The sequence below is a fragment of the Grus americana genome, chromosome 2 (genome assembly GCF_028858705.1).
Source record: "Grus americana isolate bGruAme1 chromosome 2, bGruAme1.mat, whole genome shotgun sequence".
Classification (NCBI taxonomy): Eukaryota; Metazoa; Chordata; class Aves; order Gruiformes; family Gruidae; genus Grus; species Grus americana.
Window position 1 is genome coordinate 121,743,493 of NC_072853.1, and position 24,355 is coordinate 121,767,847.

A 24,355-nucleotide genomic window follows, 5' to 3' on the forward strand; every position below is an offset into this window, starting at 1 on the left:
TTTCCATCTACATTTTGGATTTGTACAGCATCTTCATTCTACATTTGCAAGCACTTAAACACTAGGCAATTTAAACGCAGCGAGGCCTTAAGGCACTTGGATAGCTATATTGCCAGTCGCAAGCCTGACAATGTCTGGTCTAGTTTCAGTTCTTAGCCAGTAATCAGCCAGCATTTACTTCATATTTTTAATTTACAGTATTTATGAAATACCACAGAAATTAAATACCAACTGAATCGTGTTGTCAAAGTGTCATTAAATGGTGCAATAAACAGAGAACTCCTGTTCAGAGCTAAAGCACCAAGTCTTTCTTGCATGGAAAAAACACATCTAGTATTGCAATGTACCACTCTTAAGTGTTAAGCATCTGCTTCTAGACTGTTTAATTCCTGACTTGAAAGGCTCTTACTTCATCTTATCAACATGCATGCTAGTATCTTGCAAGAAAAACCTTGCTGTCTAAATGCCCATCTGATTTATACCTCATTAATTCAGTTAGGCACAAAAGCTTTACCAAAATTCCTGTATTGGGATAGATGAGGAAGTTCCAGACAGCACATGGAAGTGTTCATATTGACTTGTCAAAGGACTTTAAAAGTTTGTCCTCCCCGGTAATGTTTTAGGACCAAATGATCATTCAGCTATTGAGGAGTCAGAAGTTTGCATCATGTGTTGCTTTAGACAAAGTTTGCTACAATGTCATTACATAAAATATTTTCAGATATAGCAAGTAATCTGTGATAGCAAAGTTTTGGACTGTGATACAGCAGAATGTAGTCATTAAAGATGTGTCTATCAAGCACTGCATGGGAGTGAAGGAAGAACCAGAATTTGATTTGCTATGACATGACTGTTCTAGGATTATGTCCACACTGTGCCATGGAAGAAATTCTTCACTGTGAGGGTGGTGAGGCACTGGCACAGGTTGCCCAGAGAGGTTATGGATGCCCCCTCCCTGGAAGTGTTCAAGGCCAGGTTGGATGGGGCTTTGGGCAACCTAGTGTAGTGAGGGTGTCCCTGCCCATGGCAGGGGGGTTGGAACTAGGTGATCTTTGAGGTCCCTTCCAACCCAAACCATTCTGTGATTCTGCAATTACCAGCAAGGAAGTCCACATCAGTTGCTATCATTTGCATGCGCACAGCACACACAGCCAGAATGCTCTATGCTGCTAATGGGACTGAGGGGGCACCCCACGGTGCCATTTTGCATCTTGGTAGCACCAGCAGGGGATCCACCCAGGGTGCACCACAGGTGTGTTTGAGTATACGCTGCAAGCTCCAAGTACAGGCATGAGGCCATTCCCACCGGACAAGGGCCCTGCCAGGGCACTGGGTCTAACTGGAACAGGCCTCACATGTTGAGCTATTAACATTCAAACTGTTCTAGTATACAGCTCCATGCCTAGCCCTAAAGCAGCATAATTCACCTTGCACAGTGAATACAGACAGAGTCTAAGTGATTTTGAAGGAAGTTTACTCCTCCTCCCCCATCCTTGGAAAACAATTTGCTCTAGAACTAAAAGGAGATTGATCCCGAGACAAAGTGAAAAGTTACTGTCATTCACTAGTTCCAATTATATCTCTGCTTTGTCACTACAAGGTACTTGCAAGACTTGCCAGTGTCCAGATTCCGTTGCTTTGATATTTTGTAGGTAGGTACAGCAAGGCTATCCACAGAAATACATTCTCGACCACAAAAAGAAAGTGTGTGGCTTTTGATACACGTTTTAAAACTTACTGTACTTTTACAGCATTGAATGTTCAGGCCACATGATGGCACTAGATCCTGAGGATAAACACTATCTCCAGAGTCAAGTCTGACAATTAAGTAACAATTCAGTATGAGCCAGGACACAGATAGGAAAGGGTTGCCAACCTGTGAGGTATCCTGCTGTTTGCGTCTCAGAAATGAACAAGTCATGTTTCTGATCCTTGAAGGCACTCCACACAGAAGAACGAGACAGAATTTCATTTACCTACAGTATTTGAAGAGATTAACACAGTGAGCAAGTGACATTTGTCATGTTCTAGGGGAACAAACTCATTTTCTAGACCCAAACCATTGTGGAGAGATTACCAAATCACATGGAGTAGTGAGGCTGCAACACAAGGAGACTGCTTTCCAAGGAGACTCTAGCAACTTGCTTTTTCCATTTGGATTGTGCAGCTGAACACATAATGCAGAAGGCTCAAAAGTCATTTAGTAGCTTGATTTTCTCCCTCACTTCTCACTTAGGTGAGAAGGAAAATCACCCTGCAAGGAGCCACTTGCCATGCACCTAGAACTGAGGCAGAACAGGACTTTTCCCATACCATAGTGAGATAGGTTTTTGCTCCAAGTTGGCCCTATCTCCAGTTTCCTTCCCTTTGAGAAAGCTTTCAACACAAGGGTAGGAGAAAGGCACCAAGAACCAGCACCATTACGACAAATTTTACCAACTTGAATATACATCCACAACACTGCTGCAGTTGTCTACAACAGTATTTATCCAGTAAGCAAAAAAGCATTTACATTTCTAACAAGTTCTGAAGAGTTCTTAGTAGAAGCCTATGAGCTTATAGAACATTTCTGCACTTGGCATTTGCCTTTTTCACTAGTGCTCTTCACATGCATTGAACCAATGACTTCTGCACAAGAAGAGGGTGGAGACGTTCCAACCCGTAAGGATTTTGTAGTTACATGATGTTAAAGTTTTAGGCAGAACAATGCACAGGACAGCCATAAGATTAAAACAAGGGACGTTCAGAGTTAATCTTCCAAGTGTGCAAAGCTCAGTTAAGGACTTGTCAGTACTTACCTGTTCTCCGTACTGCAGGCTGCGAGACATGGATTTCAGAGTTTTAACAATCTGAGCTTTTGTTGCAGATGGGCTTTCCAGGTTCTCAAGACCGATACCTTCAAGCAGCTTTAGAAGATAAGGGACCAAATCTGCTTTCAAAGCCTGCAAACATACTCAAATGAGTTGTCTTAAAATGGACTAGGAAGTCCCATACAGATGTTTTACATGACTAGTATTAGTGTGAACAGAAAGTGCCAACAGCTATTACTAAGCATGTTTAGGCTAATCAATTTGTCCTGAGCTGTATAAATACATACAAGAGAAAGCAAAGATACTGTCCAGCAGTTCTGCACTGTCTAGGTGTAGACTCAGTTGAATTAGTTGGCATCCCAATGTTATGCTTTCTCAGCAGACACAAGCCACCACTATCCTACACATTAAGCTTCAATGTTCAGGTAACTTCCTTGAATGGGTCTGCATTTTGGATAAAGGACTGGCTTCTGACTTCTCCAGATGAAAAGTACGTTAGATGGCTTCTGGAAAGCCTCCTGCACCCTTAAGTTGAACAGTACCTCTGTTCCTCTGAGCAGATTAGATCCCCAAATATAAAAATATCACATTTTTACAGACTGAGATTGTACTACTTACTTGGGCTACTAAGTCATTTTGTTCCTTCTGAAACATTCGATTAAGTGCTTCACAGGCTATACCAATTATATCCGATCTCTTTTTCATTCCATTCATGAGAGGGCTAATGGTCTCTAGCGATGCCATTGCTCGAACACAAAGCTACAGAGACAGAAACATCCAGAGCACTGTATTTTATGCTAAGCTTGACAGTAATAGCAGATAACAGTCAGATAAGACTACAAATTTCTCAGTGTCTTTAATCTATCAATTCCCCATTAACTAGCAGTAAGTACCTCCTCATCTGGTACACAGTATTTATAGTTAGAATAATGACTTTCTAGGAAGACTACAAAGCAATACAAATAACTCCAGTTATGCTTTTTTTCTCCCCTTGAGCACGTAAATGATTCAGTACCTCATTGTCAGACAATATGTGTATGACACGAATGGCACTTTTAGGAATGGCATTGTTCTTGTGATTCATAGCTTGGATTATCTTGTGAAGATGACCAAGCGGAGGAACTTGATCAGCTAGCTGAGGCTGGGCACTGAACAGGCACACAGTTGCTGTGGTAATGGTTTCTAAAGTTTCCCCCTGCAGAAAACCAAAAATCAACAGAAAAATATAACTTAGTAAAGTATAATTTATCACCATATAACAACAACAACATTTCTCACTTGCTCTGTATTATAGATTTTTTTCCCCCTAGTGCTTTTTATCATGTCACTTTGCTTCGAAATTGTTAAAATAAGAAGTTTAGAATAATGGCAGACATTCACTGTTTTCATGAACACAGATCACACAGAAATGTTTAAGCGCTGTTTCCAGTATCTACAGAAGCCAGTGTTTTGCTGCAGCCTCTGCCTGCACAGCAGCACATGTGCTAACTTGCTTGGTGGAAGTATGACAGCACAGACATTTAGGCTGACCCCTGAATGCCTTAAGGGTTCTGCAGCCTGTGCAGCAGCACTGTATTCTGCATGCCTATACCAACTGCTATCACATCTCTGTAATAAAGATGTCTGTTTTATTCCATGTGCAAGTTAGTTCCTCCCATGCAAGTCTAATCCAGAGTCTGAATACTGTTTAAAATTCAGTTTTTCGTAAAATCATTAAGTTACTGACTTGAACACTGCTCCTATTCAAACTATAACGCATTAGTTCTACTACGTTACACTAATTGTTAGGTGGCAATCATGTATAGGTCATGTAATTTACACCAGAGTGGGAAATTAGTTTTGCAGAAGGACATTAGGAGTGTCAAGACCTGAAAATTTTTAGGCAGTGTAGAACAAGTGCCATTTTCTCATGTCAGTCAGTCATGGACTAATTAGAGACACTCCATTTGGTAAGCCTCACCTCTACCACAAAACAAGCCTCTAAGACTTACTGAGGCTAGTTCTGTGGCTTCAGGGACTTTAAAAGCTCATGTTCAGAAGTTGCCTAAACATATCTACATGCTTTTACAGAGTCAGAAAGCAAACAAAAAAAAATCATCCACATTGGGAAGAAAGTGTGAGAAAGAAAGTGTGAGAATTGAAGTTAATCAGAGAATCCTAGATCCATTTAGGTTGGAAACGACTGTTAAGATAGAGTCCAACCGTTAACCTAACACTGCCAAGTCCACCGCTAAACCATGTCCCTGAGCACCACATCTAAAGGTCTTTTCAGTGCCTCCAGGGATGGTGACTCAACCACTCCCCTGGGCAGCCTCTTCCAGTGCTCGACAACCCTTTTCGGTGGAGAAATTTTTCCTAATATCCAACCTAAATCAGATACTAAAAGTAGCTTAGGACTGCTAAGCAAATTTAAAAAGCAGAATCAGAAAAGTCATCTTACATGGGGGTTATTTTTCTCCAGTAGTTCAGTAAACTTTTCCAACAGTGCAATGAGAAATTCTCTTGGTTTCCGTAAAACCCAGGCCGGCTGGGCAATAAAAATCCTTAGGAAGACTCCTCCCACTGAAAGTTCACCTTCTGCCTCACCGTACACCACAGCAAAGTCTTCAGGCAGCTGTTGAATTGTAAAGTAGGAGTTACTGACAAAGGTATTTGTGAGAGCTGTACTTGCTTCTCTAACATCACGACTCTAAGCAGTAAGGGTCACTGAACTAACTATTCTCCGCAGCGGAGCTGTGCAAGACCAATGAATGCTTCGCCTTGAAGAAACACAAGGTAAGAAGTGAGAGTAGAAAGAACAGTGCAGGTAGTACTACTACAGTGGACTTTTCTTTTAAAGAACACAAGTAACTGAGTCTGCAACTAGTGGTAAACACAAATTCAAGAGAAGTACCGGCAACAAGGCTGATAAAACAGCCCTTTCCTTTCTTTCTTGTACCCTTCAGGGGAAGGTTTCTCACCAATCAACCTAGGGAAGTTTCCAGTTTCCACCTGCATCAAAACAGCCATCCTGTACGTGTTTAGGAGTTGTTTTAAGTTGAACTAGACCACTGTTGTGAAAGTGATGCCTGGCCTTTCACAGATATTGGGAAATGTTACAGACTGAAACATCTCACTGACTGACCTGATAATGATGGAAAGGTTCAAGACAATCATTTGAGACTCAGGGGCTTACTAACGTTCCTGAACATTTACCAAGAGCAAGTTTACTACAGCTATGTAATAAGTGATAGGACTTTTTCCAGCAAACTGGTATTCTCCTTTGTTGCTGACTTTTGGTAAGTTTTAGAATGACCCGAACTATCAGAAAATTCAGAGTATTACCGGCAAAACCATTGCCAATAAAGTGTGTGATTTCAAGGTACAAGTAGTAATGAAAGCATTAATTCAACATTAAAACAGTTATGTTAGCACAGCAGTGAGTTCCTGTTGGTACTTTAAGAGGAAAGCCTGTCAGAGTTACATACATGCATATATTGTCAGCTGGCTTACAGTCTCCCTGGACACACCCAAAGCAGAAGCAGTATACTTTTACCTTCCAGTTAGTGTCAGGGTTGTCCCTCTGAAGTTTAAAGTGCCTTTAAAAAGAAAGTAAGTTTTAACGAGCAGTAAAAGAAGCAGTCATCTTCCCTACTTGACACCTCAGTCTCCCTCCATCATTGTGGAGTAGTTCCAGTTTCTAAATCCCATTTTCTGCTCATTGTAAGCCCCTCCCAAATCTTATAGCAGCGAGCAAATGCCTGGATTGTGCACAAACCACACTTGCATCACTGAGTTACAAGTACAATATACAAACAGCGAACAAGTTGCTTTTCACTGAAGCCTGGCTTGCAAGGATTCTACTTTTTACAGGCAGAGCTCTGTCTGACAGCTCTTCTACAGCAACTCTGGTTTATTGCAACTAAAAGCATCTCAGGCAGTAAAACACTTAGTCAGTAGGTCTCCACATACTCAAGCATCATTTCTCGAACTGTTGTTGATACTCTCTCCCTGGAGTTGTCATTCCAAATTAACTCAGGATTTTCATGAGTTCCCTCAAAGATATGAACAGCAGCTTCAGGGTTGTCCCTCATGGCATCCATGAAGACTCCAGGTAAAAATTTCATTAGTGTAATCCTAACCTAGAAGGGGTGAACAGAATTGACATTTAGTATACCATATGGCAAACTAATGCCCAGAAAAATACAGAACTCCAGGAAGTCCAATTATTTGTAGTGCTATACTGCCAACCACTAGAACACAACATCTCAAAATAAACTACTGCTATCATTTTAAATAGTGATAGCCAATGACAGGTCTGAAATTTAGGTATCTAAAGTTAAAGTCATTGCAAATGGAAACCAAACTGCTTATAGTAGTTATAATAAGGACAACTGCTTCTACAAGTCTGATCACAGATTAAGAATTACCCATTTTGAAAAACCCTTCACATGAATGTTTCAGTCACAAAAGAGGGTATTTTTGTTCTATCTTGAGAGAGGCTGGTAATATCAAGAGTTCCGACAAGACCTGTTAAGATTCTTACCTTTGGACCCACCAGCTTATCTGCAGTCATTTTGGCAAAGAGCTCTGCTGTTTGGGCTCGGACCTGCGGATGAGTTGAGTTGCAAAACATATCTAGTAAATAGATCAAAGCACCTGTACAAAGAGATAGGAAAATAGTCAAATTATTTTTCTGGTCACAAGTAGTATGAATTCACCGATTCCACATGGATCGTTCTAAAGGGAAGAGTAAAATTTGGCCACTGTATTTAAGTCCAGTGTTGCAGAAACATTTGCTTCAATGTAATACTGTACCTTTTGCCATGGCTTCTTTAATTACTTTTGTGCTAGATGTCAAAGCATACAAAGTTTCAAGGACGAGTTGCCGACCTGTCAAAATAGAAAGTACTAAGAACTTTGTGCCATATAGACTATAATCAGAGATGAACTAAACTGATCTTAACAGAAAGCTGTATCAAAACTGCAGTAAAGCTTATGAGAAGGACGTAGAGGTACACACACAATTTCAAACCTAGGGATTTCTGGCTAAATTCAGTTAGTTAAAGGAATGTCAAATCAATCACACATTTAAGTAAGACATCATTTCCCATTACCTAAATTCCCTAAAAGAATTAGTCAATGAAATACTATGCAATTCAAACAATTCAAATACCTGCAATTCAAATATTTCAGCTCACACATTTAAGATAACCAGATTACATAGAACATTTTTTTTGAAATCATCTCCACTGAAATGCTGTTTTAACCTAAAACGCAGTGTAAGCTCAGCCAGCTGCATTCTAATTAATTTCTGAGTTGGAAACCCTTTGCCTTGCAAGACTAATAATTCTATGATACATACTTGAAGGTAAGGAATGCAGGAGTGCCAGTAAGTTAGCAAGAACCATTGCCTCAGCAATATTGTTAACACATTCTTGGTTACTTGTTACTATGTTCACTACCTGTAAAAGATCAGAAACAGCACTTTATTATATTCCAGCTGTTAAGGCACCGTCAAGAAAATGCAGTTTATGATGAAGTCAGTCACCTCACCAGCCAATATAGCTAATGTTTACAATGTTTATTCCTGTCACCAAATTGTCTTGTCACCTCAGGGAAGAAAGGAGCAAAGTCGCAGGCAAAAAGATATCCCTTGTTCCTCTGAGGAGGAACTGACATCTTGGAACTCCAATCCTGATACTTTTTAGATGCTACTCCAACAGTTACACAATCAGGTTTGTTTATGCTGATTATGTAGAGCATCCAGACAGGGGGGTTGGGGTTCTTTTGGTTGGTTGGTTTGGTTTTTTTACCTCCAGAGCCAACTGCTGCACCTGACCAGCTCCATGAACACGCAGAAGGGAGAATATCAACTTAAAGTGACCTATGCATTCACACTCAGAACCTGCAAGACACCAAATAAGTTATTCTGTGACAAAGCATTCACTGAAGGCCATCCCGAGCCCACATTTCACTAGAGAGAGGTGTTAAAGACTACATGTCTGTATATAGTCTGCCACTGTAGTTATAACAGCTCCTACAGGATAGCACCTGCTACAGAATTAGAAAATTATGAAGTCCTGTCTATTAATCTGGCTTCTACAAACTCTCAGGTCAACAATATTTCAAAAGGAGAGGATACTTCCTCCCTCTGAGGCACGTAACTGAGCTAGTTCTTGGACTACCTAGTTACCTGCATTCTTACAAGACAACTAAGCAAGTTCAGTTTATTTATTATTGATCATCAGTACTTCTTGTCTTCAAACACACTTGCCCTTTCTGATTCTCCCAGCTCAGAGCAGGGTTGCTACCTGCAGCAGCAACAGCTGCCTTCAGGGTTTGTAATTACCAAATACAGAGAATCCAGTCTGTGAACAGCCTAACCAGCTATTATCAGAAACCATGACAGTAACATGAGTTGCTTTTAGAACTAGCATAATACAGTAGGAAAACGTCCTAATGATGTGCCTTGGGCTTTTCCAGTCTGTACACTGATATCTGCCCCTAAATCTTTGCTGGTATTAGCTGCCTACTCTCAAGAGCATCTTCTCCTCCTGCTTTAATAAGGCTCCCCCAACATATTTTCAGGTGTTTACTAGCATGCAGTACTCAGCTCAAGCAGGTTCTTTTTGATGCAAGGAAGTTTGACAATCAGCTAAAGATTCTTTGAAGGATTACGGAATCATCCAAGAGGTTTAAGTCTTCCTGAAAACAGCAGGCTAGAATTAGAGTTAAACCCCAGTGTTTCAGAGAAGAAAATAGAAGAGGCTTGGATTTCACACAAAACTTAATACATCTACTGATAATGTTCTCCAGGAAAAAAGAAAAGCAAGCCTATATGGCTTATCAACAGTGCTAAAGTCTGTTAGCCAGCAAAACAAGTTTCCTTCTCACTAGAAGATAAAGACTAGAGAGGTCTGCATTTTTTAAGGTTGTCCACAAGAAAGCCTATCAGGGAAGTTCAGTTTTAAGCCTACCTGGGTTGTGTTTTATCACGTTTCTCAGAGCCTCCAGGGCCATTTCAACTCTCCGTAACCGATCTCCGTGTTGATTGGACTCTACTTTCCCAGTCTGTGTTATTGCCATTAGCGTATGAAGATACTGTGCTTGTGAGCCTATGTAATCCAAGAGGCTTGCAGCAAATGCTTTAGGAAGCTTTAAATTAGAGATGAGAGCACTTTTAGCTGTGTGATACACTTTCTTCTAGTGCAAATACTGTTGTATCCAAATAACTTTTCCTACATTTCACATATCCTTTCTTCCAGACAGGAAATACTTTTCTACTATCATCACTGTAACATCTGGAGCACATTAGCCCTATTTATATCTAAACATACCCGTAAAAGATGCCACTACTTCAACAGCACTCTTAAGGTATATGTTTGTCCAAATACATATAGATGGACAGCAAAGCCACTAGGCAGAATCACTACCTCCTGGAATTACTGAAATCAACCTGAGTGTCTGCAGTGCAAGCTTGTGGAGAAAAAACATTAAGACATCCAAAGCAGACGTGTTATGACAAACTCATTGTTCTTTTTATTCTGCTCCAACAGAGAGATATCTCATAACATGCTGATCATGTTGAAAGAAATTTCCATAAGATCTTGTATTTTCTCCATTCTGTTTGCACTGACAGACAGACAAACAGAAAGTAGTAACATTTCAAATACTAGTTTCAATAGGAAGATTTTTAGCTACATCTCACCTCTAGTTGGAAGGTAGGGACCTCATTGTAGACTCTAACAAAAATCTCTCCCACAATAAGTTCTTTTGCATGGTCACTGAAGATAAAGTCAGATCCATAGCTCTTGTCACAATCACCCTTTAAGCAGAGATAAACAGCACAAGCTCAGACAGGCATTAGCAAAAGTCTGAAGCTCAAGACAGAGTGAAACATTACAGGAAACATTACAGGAAATAAACAAGCAAACTCTTAGGGTTCTTTGTTTTCTTTTTAAGAAGGAAGTGACTTAGGAGTAGACAACAATGGATACTTGTATTAACTATAGCACTGCATTACAAGTGGATGTACCAGAACATGCAACAGTTGAAGAAATAGTAGTGAGATTTAAAGTAAAAAGTATCTTACTCTCTTAATCATGCTTTCTTGTTGAGATTCCAAAAACTCAAGTAATTCAGCTCTTGTCCCATTGTTCCAGATCAAATAGGGGTTCTCTGTGTTACTGTTAAGCATCTTCAGAGTCTAAGAAATAAGGACTTTAGATAACGTAACATGTTTACAACAGTTTGTTGATTACTGTGCATAATGATCCCATGTTTCATGATATTAGTTAATCCAATCTCATTAACAACTAGACCAATTTCATAAGCAAGCTTAAAGTGTCAAGTTTCCCACATACTAAAAAACAGTATAAGTAAGGTATTTGGTAGAGTACAATCTATAGTTTAATTTTTCTTTGTTCTCCTTCGAGCCACACTTAGTTCAGATTCTCCTATTTTTTGGCAATAAGCAGCAACTATCTACAGTATCTCTTCATAGATTACTTCCTTGGCACCACTTTTAGGAAGAAGTTTAGCCTTTGCTCTCCATCAAGCCTTGAACAATTAACTCAACTTCTTTGCTCAAATATTTGTTTTGCAAATATTATACTATATTGTATAGTGTCCAGTGTTTGAGGCTGAAACAGTTTCTTTTCCTTGCAGTTACTCCAACTGCAAAGAAAAATTGCACTGCTGTTCATTATATCAGGTTGGTCAGAGTTCAATGTTTTAGAAGTGACCAGGTACTTGATGGAAGCATAAAACACCAGAGAGTTTGGCCAAGAGATGCTTACCTCAGTAGCACCGACCACAGCAAGTTTCCTTGCAATATAGGGTGTCAACATTCCAGCCAAGCTTTTCCTGATTGTTGGGTTTTCAGGTGTAGCTTGCTCTTCAGAGAGATACCCTCCAAGGCGACTCAAGGCCAGGAGACTGAGCTTAGCAAGGCTATTTGCTACCTCCTGAAAAACACAGAGATAATGATAAAAAAAAAGCTAGAGCTTACTGAAGAAGTATCAGAATAGACAGAAAGTTCTTCAGCACTTTTGCACCAGGATGAACAGAATTGGTATTCTTTATCTGCATCACTAGTTACACACTGATGCCTGATAAAATACTAGGTGCTGCAGAACAGCACAATACGATCACTGTGTTGTGGGCTTAATAAACACAGTTAGATACAAGCACTGATAAGTAGGAAAAAACTGGGGCACCAAGATGAGCTGAAAGCTACAGAAGCTATTTAGCGTAACAGCTTCTGACCAAACAGCAGTTCCTGCTAGCAGTCAAATATCAGCATAATAAGCCTTTTATGACAGCGATAACAAGAGTTAATAACTACAATAGACTGTTCAAAGCTCATCTCATCCAGCAGCTGAGGAAGCAATGCCATAATTAGAGGGTCACCATTTACGGAAATGGAAGTGTGAAGCCACTTACACAGCTGTGGGGCAAAGGGAAAATACAGTCTTAAAGTAGGCATTTCAGATAAGTTCATGGTATGAACAGACAATCTCTTCAGTTGAGCCTCAGAAAAAAAACTTTTTTCTTCTGACAGCACAAATTCACTTTTTTATTGTTCACTATAGATAATCTCTTACATTAAGTCTACTGGAAACTACAGGTTTTGGCAGCTTTAACATTTGAACTTGAAACATGAGAAAAGAACAAAACCCAAACAACAAACAGTATTTACAGTATTGCACAAAAATCCCCTTCCAAAGCTGTTCTGTTAACATTACTGTTCATGTACTTCAATGATTCTACTAAGTATTTGAATACACTTATTTTGTTAATAAGAGATGGCAAGCAACAAGCATTGGTGTCTGAAAGCATGCATCTTGTTAACATTACCTGGTGATTTGAATCTTCACTCTTCTGAATACCGCTCTCTTCTAGCGTATAGTCATAGTTGAAGAGGTAACCCAGTAAGTACCAGAGAACTCCACCTTGGAACAAGTGCGTTTGTAGCCAGTAGTCTAAGGCAAAGGAGCTAACACACTCTACTCCCAAAGCAGCTACTCGTGGTATATTCTGAGGGAGGAAAAAAGCTTGCCTTAGTACTTGTGACCAACGAAAGCTAACTGGCTTCCTTACCAAACAAAGACTTAAAACCAAAGCTTGCTAATTCCAGAGTACTATCTAAGCAGCATAGATATGAAAAATTGAAGTAGACAGAACAACATCTGCAGCTGAAGTTAAGTGTCTGGTAGCCAAAAAACATGGCTAATTAATCAGCATCCTTCAAGGAAGAGTCCTTGAATAGTTGTTTCATGTGATTAGAAAGGAACATTGATGAACTGATGGAAAAACAATTCAAGGTGGCAGAGATTCCCACGTGAGCTTTTTATGGCAATACATGCCTTCTGCAGGGACTAAAGAACACACAAGCATCTACAGTCAGTTACTATAATCTGGTTTTACAGTCTTCTGTTTTCTCTAGTCTTTTTCTACAGTTTTCTGTTTTCACATAGCCCATATGAAAAGTTCAAGACAAAATTCAGCATTTATATAACATGAGGTAAGTTCTAAAGAGCTAAATAGCAACAGAACTTCTTGAATACTGTTCCCAGAGTTTATGCTGATTTAGGAGTATCTGCTTATGTGAGATCTAGCTCTAGTACTTTTATCTGCCGATTTAGTACAGTAAACCAATCAGCTAGATATGTCAATTAAAAGGCAAAGGTAGCTAAATCTTTATCATGATTGTATTTTAAGTCCACTAAATGGATTCAAATACAAGTGTTGAGAACAAGGCACTAGAGTTCTTATCCCATAATGATTAGCTGGAATCTTATAGAAGTGTTTGATCAGTTGTTGCAATTGTCTTATCTCCCTTAAAAGCAGAACATTCCCCTCAACACTGAACAGTTAAATACCCATTTAGACAAAGCAAAGCAGCTCTTACCTTGCCATAATATAGTAGTCTACAGAGGTCCTTAATGATGTTAGGCATTTCTGTAATCTTCTCTCTGCATTCCTCAAACTGAGCTGCTACGCTGTAACACTTACTGATATATCCACATACCTAAAAAAAGCAGTATTTTATAGGTTCTGAGTGCAGGAGAAATGCATGTTTACAAACCTATTTTTAATACTATATTTATTATATATAATATAAAATATTGATATAAGTGTGTATACATTATATATAACATATAGTCTTCTGAGAAGTTGATACAATCCGTTAAAGTTGCTGCAACTTACCTGTACAGACATATCATCTGGTTTACTAGAACGAGTCAAGACTGCTACACAACGATTAAACGCTTCTTGCAATACCTGTGAGGATTGGATGATGCATAAGTTCAGTCACAACAAAAACCAATAAAGCCTAGCAGAAGTAAAACATTAGCTGGTAAACACATTTTTAATGGCTGAAGGGAAATGTTTGACAAAATCTGTTGCATCACTCAAATGGTTTGTAGGGGCAAAAGTCTTTGCATAGTGCTGGTACTAGCCTTTGGTGCTTCACAGTTGATAATATTCTCACATGTGAGCTAATACCTCAGTAAGTTTGCAAATGACACAAAGTTGGGTGTAGATCTGCTTGAAGGAAGGAAGGCTCAGAGGGATCTGGACAGGCTGGATGAATGGGCCAAGACCAACTGTATGAGTTTCAACAAGGGCCAGTGCTGGGTCCTGCACCTGGGTCACAAACAACCCCATGCAACGCTACAGGCTTGGGGAAGAGTGGCTGGAAAGCTGCCTGCCAGAAAAGGAACTGGGCATGTTGGTTGACAGCCGGCTGAATATGAGCCACAGGTGGCCAACAGCATCCTGGCTTGTATCAGAAATAGTGTGGCCAGCAGGACTAGGGAAGAGACTGCCTCTTTGTACTCAGCACTGGTGAGGCCACACCTTGAGTACTGTGTTCAGTTTTGGGCCACTCACTACAGGAAAGACACTGAGGTGCTGGAGCATGTCCAAAGAGCAGCAATGAAGCCAGTGAAGGATCTAGAGAACAAGTCTTATGAGAAGCAACTGAGGGAACTGGGCTTGTCTAGCCTGGAGAAAAGGAAGCTGAGGGGAGACCTTCTCACTCTCTACAACTACCTGAAAGGAGGTTGTTGCCAGAGGGTGTTGGTCTCTTCTCCCAGGTAAGAAGGGATAGGACAAGAAGAAATGGCTTCCAGTTGCACCAGGGGAGGTTTAGATTGGATGTTAGGAACAATTTCTCCACCAAAAGGGCTGTCAAGCCTTGGAAGAGGCTGCCCAGGAGAGCGATTGAGTCACCATCCCTGGAGGTATTGAAAAGACCTGTAGACGTGGTGCTTCAGGACATGGTTTAGTGGTGAACTTGGCAGTGCTAGGTGAACGGTTGGACTCAATTCTAACAGTCTTTTCCAACCTAAATGATTCTATGATTCTAATATGTGCAATGAAAAGCCCATCTGCTCTAGCGACTGGTTCACGTTTATCTGTTCTTTCACATACAGAATGCAGAAGCTCTCAGAGTTTTGTGAGGTAAATAAACTTATATAGCTTGCTTATCCACAGTTCAACAGACAAGCCTATCTCCAGAAAGGGGTATACTCTGCAAGAGGTTTCTCCTACTGCATCCAGAAAAGAGACAGTAAGAATGGACAAGCGTCTCAAGACAGAAGTGATTCTCAATTGCATCTGATGTCCTATGCATTGAGGATCTAGGATTTTTAGCTGTGGAAAAGTTAGACTCAAGTCATTTCAATAAGTTTCTTTCCATTTACCTCAATTCCATTTTCTCTTCTCAGTTCCTCTGCGTTTAATGCTGAACAATTGACAGTATGGAAAGCAAGTTCTGTAGCAGCAGGCAATAGAGGAGATTCTTTGGAAAACAAAAGGTCATCTGATGTTTCAATGGTAATTGTCTTTATCAGCATAGGATAGCCCGCATACTTGTAAGGTTTCAAGTCTGAAAGAGAAGAGAGTCAAAGTTTACATATGTGCAGAGTTAAGCAATTTAAACCACCACATAATTATCAGTGCAAGATATGAGATATAAGGGACTAGAAGTCAAAGAAAGCCAAAAGCTAGGAAAATTGGAGCAAGATTGAGCAGTCTACACAATCTCACTCCTGTCACATAAGTCTGTTCATGCTAGAAGCTGACAGAGCTTCATGGAAAGAAACTAATTTAAGATTAAAAAAAAGGACTTATCTCCAGCTCAGCAAGCCCTCAAGCTCAGAGCCTTCCAAATGACACTTGTCTGTCTCCAGAGACACATGAGTATAGCTTTGTCTTAGGCCAGGATTGTCTAACAATAAACCTATAAAGACCTCTTCCAGTTTGACATGGCAATCATATGTTTTAAATAATTATATTTTTCATTCCTTCAGGGTTCAGCAACAACAAAGAACAATTTCATCTTGCAGTATGGAGCCAATTGAGCTGATCTATGTAAGTCTACACTAATGTAGTCACTGTCTCCACACAACTGACAGAGCTATGATTGCACATGAGGTTCTTGGTTTACCATTATGAAACACTTACGTAGCAAAACACTTTTGGCTCTGCAGGACTTGGACATGCCAGCAGCTGCCAGCCAGGGACTGTAGCTAGAGCCAAGGGTTAGGGTACTCTAGCTATCTCTTTCCCAGCCAGGCTGTGAAAGAGGTAGTGTTGCAGCACACCTAGCAGAGGACTTTAGACAGAATTTCTGTAAGATTGTCTCATTTTTAATAGCCACACAAGTGTAAGCTCATTTATACCCGTAATCTGCCATCTAGGTAACTGAGTACTGGTGAGGACTCTTCTGCCTAGACAGAAATGTAAGTTTAAGTTCTATATGGAAGAAGATTCAAACTGATTTGTATTGGAGCAGATGATTTCAAAGAGCTATTCATGTTTTTTTGAATTAAGCTTTACTGCAGATGAATTTATGTCATGGAAGAAAGTCCTGTTTTAAAGCCCTTTACCAGCTACATAACACTGTGGCAAGCCAGAAACCAGATCAACAGAACACAAACTCAAGAACACAGGAGATTAAAACTGCCCACAACAAAGACAAAACATTCTTCTGAGACAGCATGCTTACCTTCCTTATGCCTGTTGAAGAGGATGCTTTGAGTTTTCAAGATCAAAATTATGTTTTCTGGATCTGGCCCATCTATCACCTTGGCAGACTTTGTGCATAGAAACTCATATGCTTTATTAACTTTTTCAAACATATCCTGCAAATAAAGAGGAATAGTCTGAAGAGTTGCTAAGAATCCCCTAAATTACTGCAAGTCTGCAGCATCAGTTTAGATGCAGATGAAACAAAGCACTCCAAGGTTATTAGCCACAACACTAGTTTTATTGCCTTATCACACTTCAGAACAATACTCCGAATAACCTTAACACTGGTTCACATATCAGTTTTACTTTTGTCTCCGAAACTCCACCATAGGCAAGAGACTAAAACTAAAGGCAATTTCTCCATGACAAAAGTAAAGTACAGTTTCATTGAAAAAATGGAGAGAGGATGCAGTCTGTCTTTGAAAGGGAGCAATTGGCTTATTTAGGTCCTGTGTAAATCTTTAAACCAGATGCTTTGAGATGTGGGTCTGATCTGATTATATCCATTTACTGTAGAAATCCTACTATTCCTTGACTGACATCAGTTACTCATCTGTAATATTAATCTGTACTCTAGGATTCATCTAGGGGATAGCCTTTAAAAGGGAGGAAGAAAATTTAAGTGGGCACTGCAGAATTCTTAATACACATAACAGCTGAATTTGTCCCCACTTTAATAACACTATAAATTTGTGTTGTACATACCCTGCCTTCTGGATTCTTGTCTGGGTGATATTTTTGTGCCAGCCTGAAATAAGCTTTCCTGATCTTGCTTTCATCATGCCTAGAAGAAAACAAGTCCTATTACATTGAGTAACATAAGAAAACCAGAAAAACAAGCCTGGATTCTGACAACAGTACTAATAGTAATTTCAAGTGAAAACTGCAAAGCTCTCATATTTCAATGTGAAAATCCTGCTTCATTAGTAGACACTGAATGAGGGTAATCATGTAGCCACAGAGTAGAAATAAATCTATTTTAGTACCTCTTGTACTGAATATACTAATCAGAAGGTGCTCAAAGTCCTTGAATCTTCTAAATGCACTTTAAGTGGTAAAAATTACTACTTCATTATTTGTAGTAAGTGCACTGTTCTTGCAGGATAAATAAAGTGCTGTCAGTTCTTTTCTAGAGGCCTGAAGTCAGAAACCAGTGACAAGATAGAAAGTAAAAAAAATCCTAAGGATGTTATCACCAAGAAAAAGGACAGTATTTGGCAGGGGAAGAAGGATGATTGGAGAAACCGAGTTCCAATTTGAACGTACTCAAGTTCTGCCATATTCTTTGCTCACTATGGTTGAGTCTAATGCTTGCCCTGTAGAACAACCTAGTGAATGCTTTGAAGGAAAGCTCAAAGCATTCCCTCCCCTCTCCCCCAGTTTCAGTTTATCTGAACACTTTACAATTATTCTCTCAAACACTGGAGTTAGATTTTCAAGCTTTGTTTCTTTTTAGATAAAGCAATCTTCCACTGTGAAAGAAGTAGGTACTAGATATAACTGAACCGGTACCACTAATTGGTTGCCAGTACTGAGATAAGAAACTTCAGTTTGTTCACCGTACGGAGTTTATGTAAATGTACTTATACAACTTTAAATACCAAAAACAACTTACTGGCCTTGTCCTTTGGGAAGGTTAAGGACTTCATAAGCATCATCTATTGACATGGTAGGTGGCTTCTTTTCTACTTCCTTCTTCCAAGCTTCTAGTGTATCTTTCAACAGTTTAACCTAAATAATTACAATTTATTAGTGTTTCATTTATGCTGACATCAGTACATGTCATCTTTTTTTAATAAAGTATGGCTTTATGAATCCTTACGACCCATCACCTACGTTCAAAGATGTAATCCTTTACCATTAGTAATTATGGTTTCCCCCTCCAGTCAGGAAGCAATTAAGACTTTGCTTCATTGCAGTGCTATATTTTATTCAAGGTAAGAGCGCCTTAAGATTAAAGTGTCTATGTAAGAGTCACATTAGAAGAGGGAGAATCACTTAAATGATATGCAGTTCACATCTCGATACTACAAAAACTGCAAAGCTGCATGAATCAAGCTGGTTAGATAGATCCGGACCATAGACTTGTACCAAAAAAATCTGACCAATTCAGTTAATATACTGATACCACGTTAGCTCAGCTTCTTGTCCAGCATGAACAAATAAGAATCCAGAAGTGATGATTCTTCCCACCCTCCCAACCACCTGAGGTTCATTGAAATGCTATCTGAAGTTCCTTGGATGCTTTATTTTGCTTTTTTTAAGTAGTTCCCACAAGGAGGATATACTTAACACGTGGTTGCTATATAGCATAAAGACTATTCTACTTCAAGATAAAGTGTTTAACCTATTTGCTTATGAACTGAAAGTCAGGATCAATCAGTTACTTTCAACAAACCTAGTATTTCATTTCCTTAATCTGTTACAACTCCCACTTTTTGGGCTCTAAAAGATCAAGAACTAAATGAATCCTAAAATACTTCGTACTTACTGGATCTTTAATTGGCCAGTCTGGAAATCTGAGTGTATCACAAAGATGCTTGAGGTAATAAATATTACAGAACAGCTCATTTTCCAGTTGTGGATAGTTGATAACTGGGATAGGACAGTATTGATAGAGTGCTCTTGTATTGCTTTGAAGACGAGGGGTGAAGTCCGCAAGATGAGCGGCGATCTTCTCTATCATAAGACGCCTAAAAAATTTACAAAGTTTGGTTTAACACTTGCCTAAGCAAGTCCTCAATCCTCAGTGACTGTACAAGTGTGTTCAATGATTTCTTCTGAAAAGATTTTCCTTTGTAGTTTCCCACATTCAGAATAGGATTCAGTCCTATTGTTATAAAGCTATTTCAACGCCATGAAAGTTAGTTTATTAAAAACAACACAAAGTGGCATTTTGCTCTCCCTCAACACCTGTTTACTTTTTGGGACACTCTAAAAATGTATTTAGTATTAGAGGTGTATCTTCTAGATAGGTTCTTGTAATAAGTGAGTACAGTAAGTATAAAGCAGTCCATGTAAATAGTGAAGTCTCCACTCAATGAAAGGAACTTGATCAAGTATGATAGAGGCAAATGTAAAGCATGTGGTCAATATTCAGGGAAATATTCCCCTTCCTTCTGCCAATTCCACTCCCCCCTCCCCGTTCCTTTTGATAGAAGCACAGGGCAATGCAAGACATCGCCCTTGCAGAAGGCAAACAGAAGTAATGAAACCATGGAATTCAGGTATTTTCAGCTTTCCTTAGAAGTGCCAGAGACAAGACCTCTTCAGCATGAAATGTAATTCAGATTTATTTGTCCCTCTGACAGAAAACAATTACCTCATTTCATTGCTCCAAATTGCTTCTGGAGTGTCAAATTCTCCAAGGAATATCTCAGAAAATTTTTCTGGTTCATAGTTTTCTAAGTAACACACCATTGCTTCAGGAAGAATATGTCCAAGTATACTTCTTTGAACTAGATCTTGACCTTTTGTCTACAGAAGAGATCACATTGTCATCTCAAAGGTAATCAGAATTCAGACTTGCTAACCAACTTGAGCTCTAGAAAAACTCTCCCCCTTTTCCCTTACACAGTTCTTAAATTCTGACTCTTGAGAGCTTACAAAAAGAACAAGCATCGAGTATTGTTAAAACAACTACAGCTGGTCTGCAAAACTATTTGGAAACAGAGGTAGTTTTGCAGTCTACTCACTTCTTCAGACTTGAAAGCTTGTTTTGTATGTGTGTATTTCAAAAACCTAGAAGAGAAACAGCAGTTATTTTCTATTTAATGGATACTTAAGGCACCCTTGAAAGATAAGCAGACCAACATAGTCCAGCTGGCAAGTCTCATGTATTTGAGACAACAGTTGAATCAATCTCTGTACAAAGTCCATAAAACCCTTGAGATCCCCACTAAGTTATGTGCTTCCATGTTATAAATGTTGCCTTATGTTCATCATTTCAGTTTGAAAGTCTTGTTCCTGAAAGCTTGTTTTTTCCACACACAAAAAAAGTGAAGCTAATAGAGACACAGACAATCTTTCCCTACAAACCTCTCCCTGCATCGTTAGATCATCGTTGCAGGGATGAAACAAGATGATCTTACACTAACTGCTGACAGTCCTGTTACACTAGAATCATCATGTAAACGTGCAATCATTTCCCAATGCATTTTGCTACAGAAGAGACTTCACTGGAACTGTACAATAGCTTTTTATGAAAAATTGAATTTAGAGGACAGGTAGTGGAATGGACTGCAATAGCCACCTGAATGTGCAGTGCATCAGTGTCAGGCAGTACAGACTGATTTAACTGGTTTAGGCTTCAAATCAGGGTATTAGATTTTTCCACCACTTTTGATAGCTGCTTACTATCAAAACCCACATTAGTATATCAGTAGCTTTAGTGCCTTTAACGATTTGTTCTTCTACAATAAGCCATGCCTAGTTGCACTCCTAGAACTATATGATCAGACATGGTCTTGTTCCCCCCCAGCAGGGTGATGAGCAATTTGCTTTTTTAGTGAGTGACTAGACCACGTGGAGGTGATTATTCTAGAGTGTGTTTGCTTGCAATCTCACATTGGTTCTAGCAAGCCACACTCCCTGGAACATTTAGAGCGGCAGTCCTCCTGACTGGTCAAGAGGTATTTTTAGGTATTCTTTTTCCTCACCTTGCAATTGGGAGTACATTGGAACCCGTGTACATCATGATAAAGAAGAATACTCCACTCAGATAAAAACGAGGTAACTGAGGGTTATCTTGCATGACATGAAACAGCAATATAGCAACTTTTTCCACAAGGATAGGATCAAAAGTCAGTAATAGCTGAAATCAAAGAATACAAGTATTTATATTAGCTGCTTGAGTAGTGCAAGTTACCTAGCCAAAATTGAAGCTTTGACCAATTCAATACTGGGACAAGCCAGTAAACTTTTAAGAATTTCAGTTAAAAAAAAAATACTTCAGCCCCAAAATAACAAGTTTGAATCACAGAATGTTTAAAGTCAGAAGGGACCTCTGGAGGTCATTTTATCCAAACCCCCTGCTCAGAAACAGGGTCATTTATAACTGATCACCAAGGACCATGTCCAGATGGCTTTTCAGTATCTCCACTTAAAGCAGTCACACAGGGAAAGATGGTAAGTCAGTAAGTCAAACTTTTACTCATTTCAATACATTTTTGAAGAATTGCTTACCTGAGTGATATGAGGAAGGCAAGTACTATCTGACAACAGCCTTTTCACTCTAGGCAAAGGTCTTATAATAGCATTGTCTTGATCCCTAAAAAAGTAAAGTGGCACAGCACTAAGCACACATGGTCTTTTCTCTTTCAAGACTGAACAACTTTATTAAGCCATAAGTATCAGGCTATTGAGATCATATTCAGTGTCATTAGTTTCTTTGTTAACTTCAAAGTTTGGTGTTTAGTCTGGTTTTGTGTCATGCATCAAAACAGCTTTGTTTCTAAGTTAAACAAGAGCCTGCCTGCAAGAGTAAGGCTATGCCACTTTGCATTAGAAGTGTACATAGCCTGTGCATTCATTCTTGCAGTCCCTTTCACAGTACTAGTATTGTCTCATTTACAAACTCTCTATTTGCCCACGGAATTAATTACTACTATGTAAAAGGCTCCTTAATACAGTGCATTCATGTACTAGTTGGCTTCTAAGAAAAGCTTTAAGATAGAAGTTATGAATTTATGCATCTGCTAGAGGAAGTTTACCACTTGAACTGAGAATTAGTGTTTTACCTGCTGGGAAAATATCCACACATCGTGATGAGCATGTTGAGTACAAGTGTGGCAAGGTCAGTCTCATTCAACACAGCCTGGCCACTGGCAAGCAAGCACCACTTCAGCTGAGGGATGACCTGTAAGGGTCGCCAGCCATCCATACCTTGAGCCCAGCAACGTGTTTTTGAAGTCAGCTTTCCACTGTCCCATAGTTCCTGCATCTTATTGCAAGATTAGAGATTAATTTAGTTGATTCAGCATTCAGAGCTACCTTTGCTCCTAAACATTCATACTCAGGAAAAGCTTTTAACTGCTGTATGGCAGACTACTACAGTTGCATGAAATTCCAACATATTTACAACTCCGTCATGAAACATCAAGTAAAAGTTGACAGATTAATTGCAGCATAATTGGGGCATGGAGAGGGGTAGGCAGCCTTACCAAAAAGGATATGGCTTTTGGCACATCAAGTCTCTTATCTAGCTTTAATCCTTATTTAAAGAGTTACTTTGAGAATATAGTTTAGCACTGTTTACAGTTTTCCCCTATCACTGTTTGAAACACACCCAGTCACCAGGATGGAAATAATTTGTCAAGCTTGAGAGTTTGAAGCTGACGGGTACCTCTTGGAAGCTGTAAGGACCACTCCTTTCTTTGTCAGCATTGCCAAAGTACCATTCTTTCTCACTCTCCCTCTTCATATCAGGTGCCGCTTCAATCACATTGCTCTAGAAGTTGATGTTTACATGATTAGCTTTAGCTTCAGTGCAAATATCACATTTCTACAGGAAATCTGAGAAGGACATTGATTCTTTTTTCTTTTTTTCTTAAAGAATTGTCCTTTTAGCAAAACAATGTATGAATAGTAAGAAACAAAGGCCACATACCTGCAGAGGGACTGTAGCTCTGCTTGTGTGAAGATGTGCCAGAGTAAGCAGATCTACAAGGATTCTAATGCCATTTGAATCCATAAGGTCCTTCACATTTTTCTGTTAATGGATGAACTGAGTTAACACAAGCATTTTCTAGATAAGAGTTGTTACAAGTACTGAACAGTTTTATTCAAATAAGAAGTGACCATGAAAAAAGTCAAATCATTCTCTAAAGTGACTAGAATGGTAAAGTCACCACAATATCTACATATTTACTGGTAAGAAAGCTGAAGGAAACAACCGTTACATCCCAGAAAGCTGTATCAAATGTCATTTCAAGACTTGAACTTTTGGTCAAGTTAACCCTGAAAGACTAGTTCAGACCATTTTATACAGCTGAAAGATCAATAAACTACTGTTAAGCATACATGTCCACTTTACCTTATTAAGGATCAGCTTGTTGAGAAACAGTATCAATCTGTCCCGCTCAAGCCTGTCAGTGCACTATTGCAGCAGAAAAGAACAAATTAGTATTTGATAGCACGTATTAGAGTTACCTTCAAAAGTCAATGCAGTTGCACTTGCAACAACCCGATTACTTTTTTTCATGCCCAGGATAAAACTGCTGAGTATTAAGCATCTAGTTTCATGCACAGCTAATAAATGGAGCTTTTTGCCACTGAAGAGGCAAGGCCCTGTGGCCCTCCACCATTGCCTTTGTTGGTCTGACACTCAAACCTACTTTTCTGTTAAGTCTATTATTCTAAAGGGACAGTGTCTGGATTCCCCAGTGAGCAGGTTAACACAAATACAAGGGAAAAGAGAATGCTTTCAGTCAGCAGACAGAATGGGTCTTTGATGTTACATCTGTGGTGAGACTATCAAGATTCAAGGCAAAAATCACAAGAGACTGCATTGGTTCAGTTTC

General features: G+C 39.4%; 1 protein-coding gene across 2 annotated transcripts in view; it reads right to left on the reverse strand.

Moving 5' to 3' along the window:
* The window catches only part of DNAJC13 (DnaJ heat shock protein family (Hsp40) member C13), a 57,029-nt gene that overhangs the window by 2,535 nt on the left and 30,139 nt on the right, over positions 1 to 24,355 (reverse strand). For both annotated transcript variants that reach the window (XM_054815954.1, XM_054815953.1), the window contains 31 exons: positions 23,869 to 23,931; positions 23,443 to 23,544; positions 23,179 to 23,283; positions 22,574 to 22,776; positions 22,020 to 22,104; positions 21,494 to 21,648; positions 20,531 to 20,576; positions 20,158 to 20,312; positions 19,327 to 19,528; positions 18,451 to 18,566; positions 17,541 to 17,619; positions 16,813 to 16,948; positions 15,506 to 15,690; positions 14,004 to 14,078; positions 13,705 to 13,824; positions 12,651 to 12,830; positions 11,591 to 11,758; positions 10,885 to 10,998; positions 10,501 to 10,617; positions 9,770 to 9,947; positions 8,606 to 8,697; positions 8,155 to 8,254; positions 7,608 to 7,682; positions 7,336 to 7,448; positions 6,762 to 6,931; positions 6,346 to 6,388; positions 5,251 to 5,424; positions 3,826 to 4,005; positions 3,429 to 3,569; positions 2,799 to 2,942; positions 1,877 to 1,976 (listed from right to left, as the gene is read on the reverse strand). In XM_054815954.1, coding sequence (XP_054671929.1) covers positions 1,877 to 1,976; positions 2,799 to 2,942; positions 3,429 to 3,569; positions 3,826 to 4,005; positions 5,251 to 5,424; positions 6,346 to 6,388; positions 6,762 to 6,931; positions 7,336 to 7,448; positions 7,608 to 7,682; positions 8,155 to 8,254; positions 8,606 to 8,697; positions 9,770 to 9,947; positions 10,501 to 10,617; positions 10,885 to 10,998; positions 11,591 to 11,758; positions 12,651 to 12,830; positions 13,705 to 13,824; positions 14,004 to 14,078; positions 15,506 to 15,690; positions 16,813 to 16,948; positions 17,541 to 17,619; positions 18,451 to 18,566; positions 19,327 to 19,528; positions 20,158 to 20,312; positions 20,531 to 20,576; positions 21,494 to 21,648; positions 22,020 to 22,104; positions 22,574 to 22,776; positions 23,179 to 23,283; positions 23,443 to 23,544; positions 23,869 to 23,931 — 3,916 coding nt within the window. The remainder of the gene's footprint in view (positions 1 to 1,876; positions 1,977 to 2,798; positions 2,943 to 3,428; positions 3,570 to 3,825; positions 4,006 to 5,250; positions 5,425 to 6,345; positions 6,389 to 6,761; positions 6,932 to 7,335; positions 7,449 to 7,607; positions 7,683 to 8,154; positions 8,255 to 8,605; positions 8,698 to 9,769; positions 9,948 to 10,500; positions 10,618 to 10,884; positions 10,999 to 11,590; positions 11,759 to 12,650; positions 12,831 to 13,704; positions 13,825 to 14,003; positions 14,079 to 15,505; positions 15,691 to 16,812; positions 16,949 to 17,540; positions 17,620 to 18,450; positions 18,567 to 19,326; positions 19,529 to 20,157; positions 20,313 to 20,530; positions 20,577 to 21,493; positions 21,649 to 22,019; positions 22,105 to 22,573; positions 22,777 to 23,178; positions 23,284 to 23,442; positions 23,545 to 23,868; positions 23,932 to 24,355) is intronic.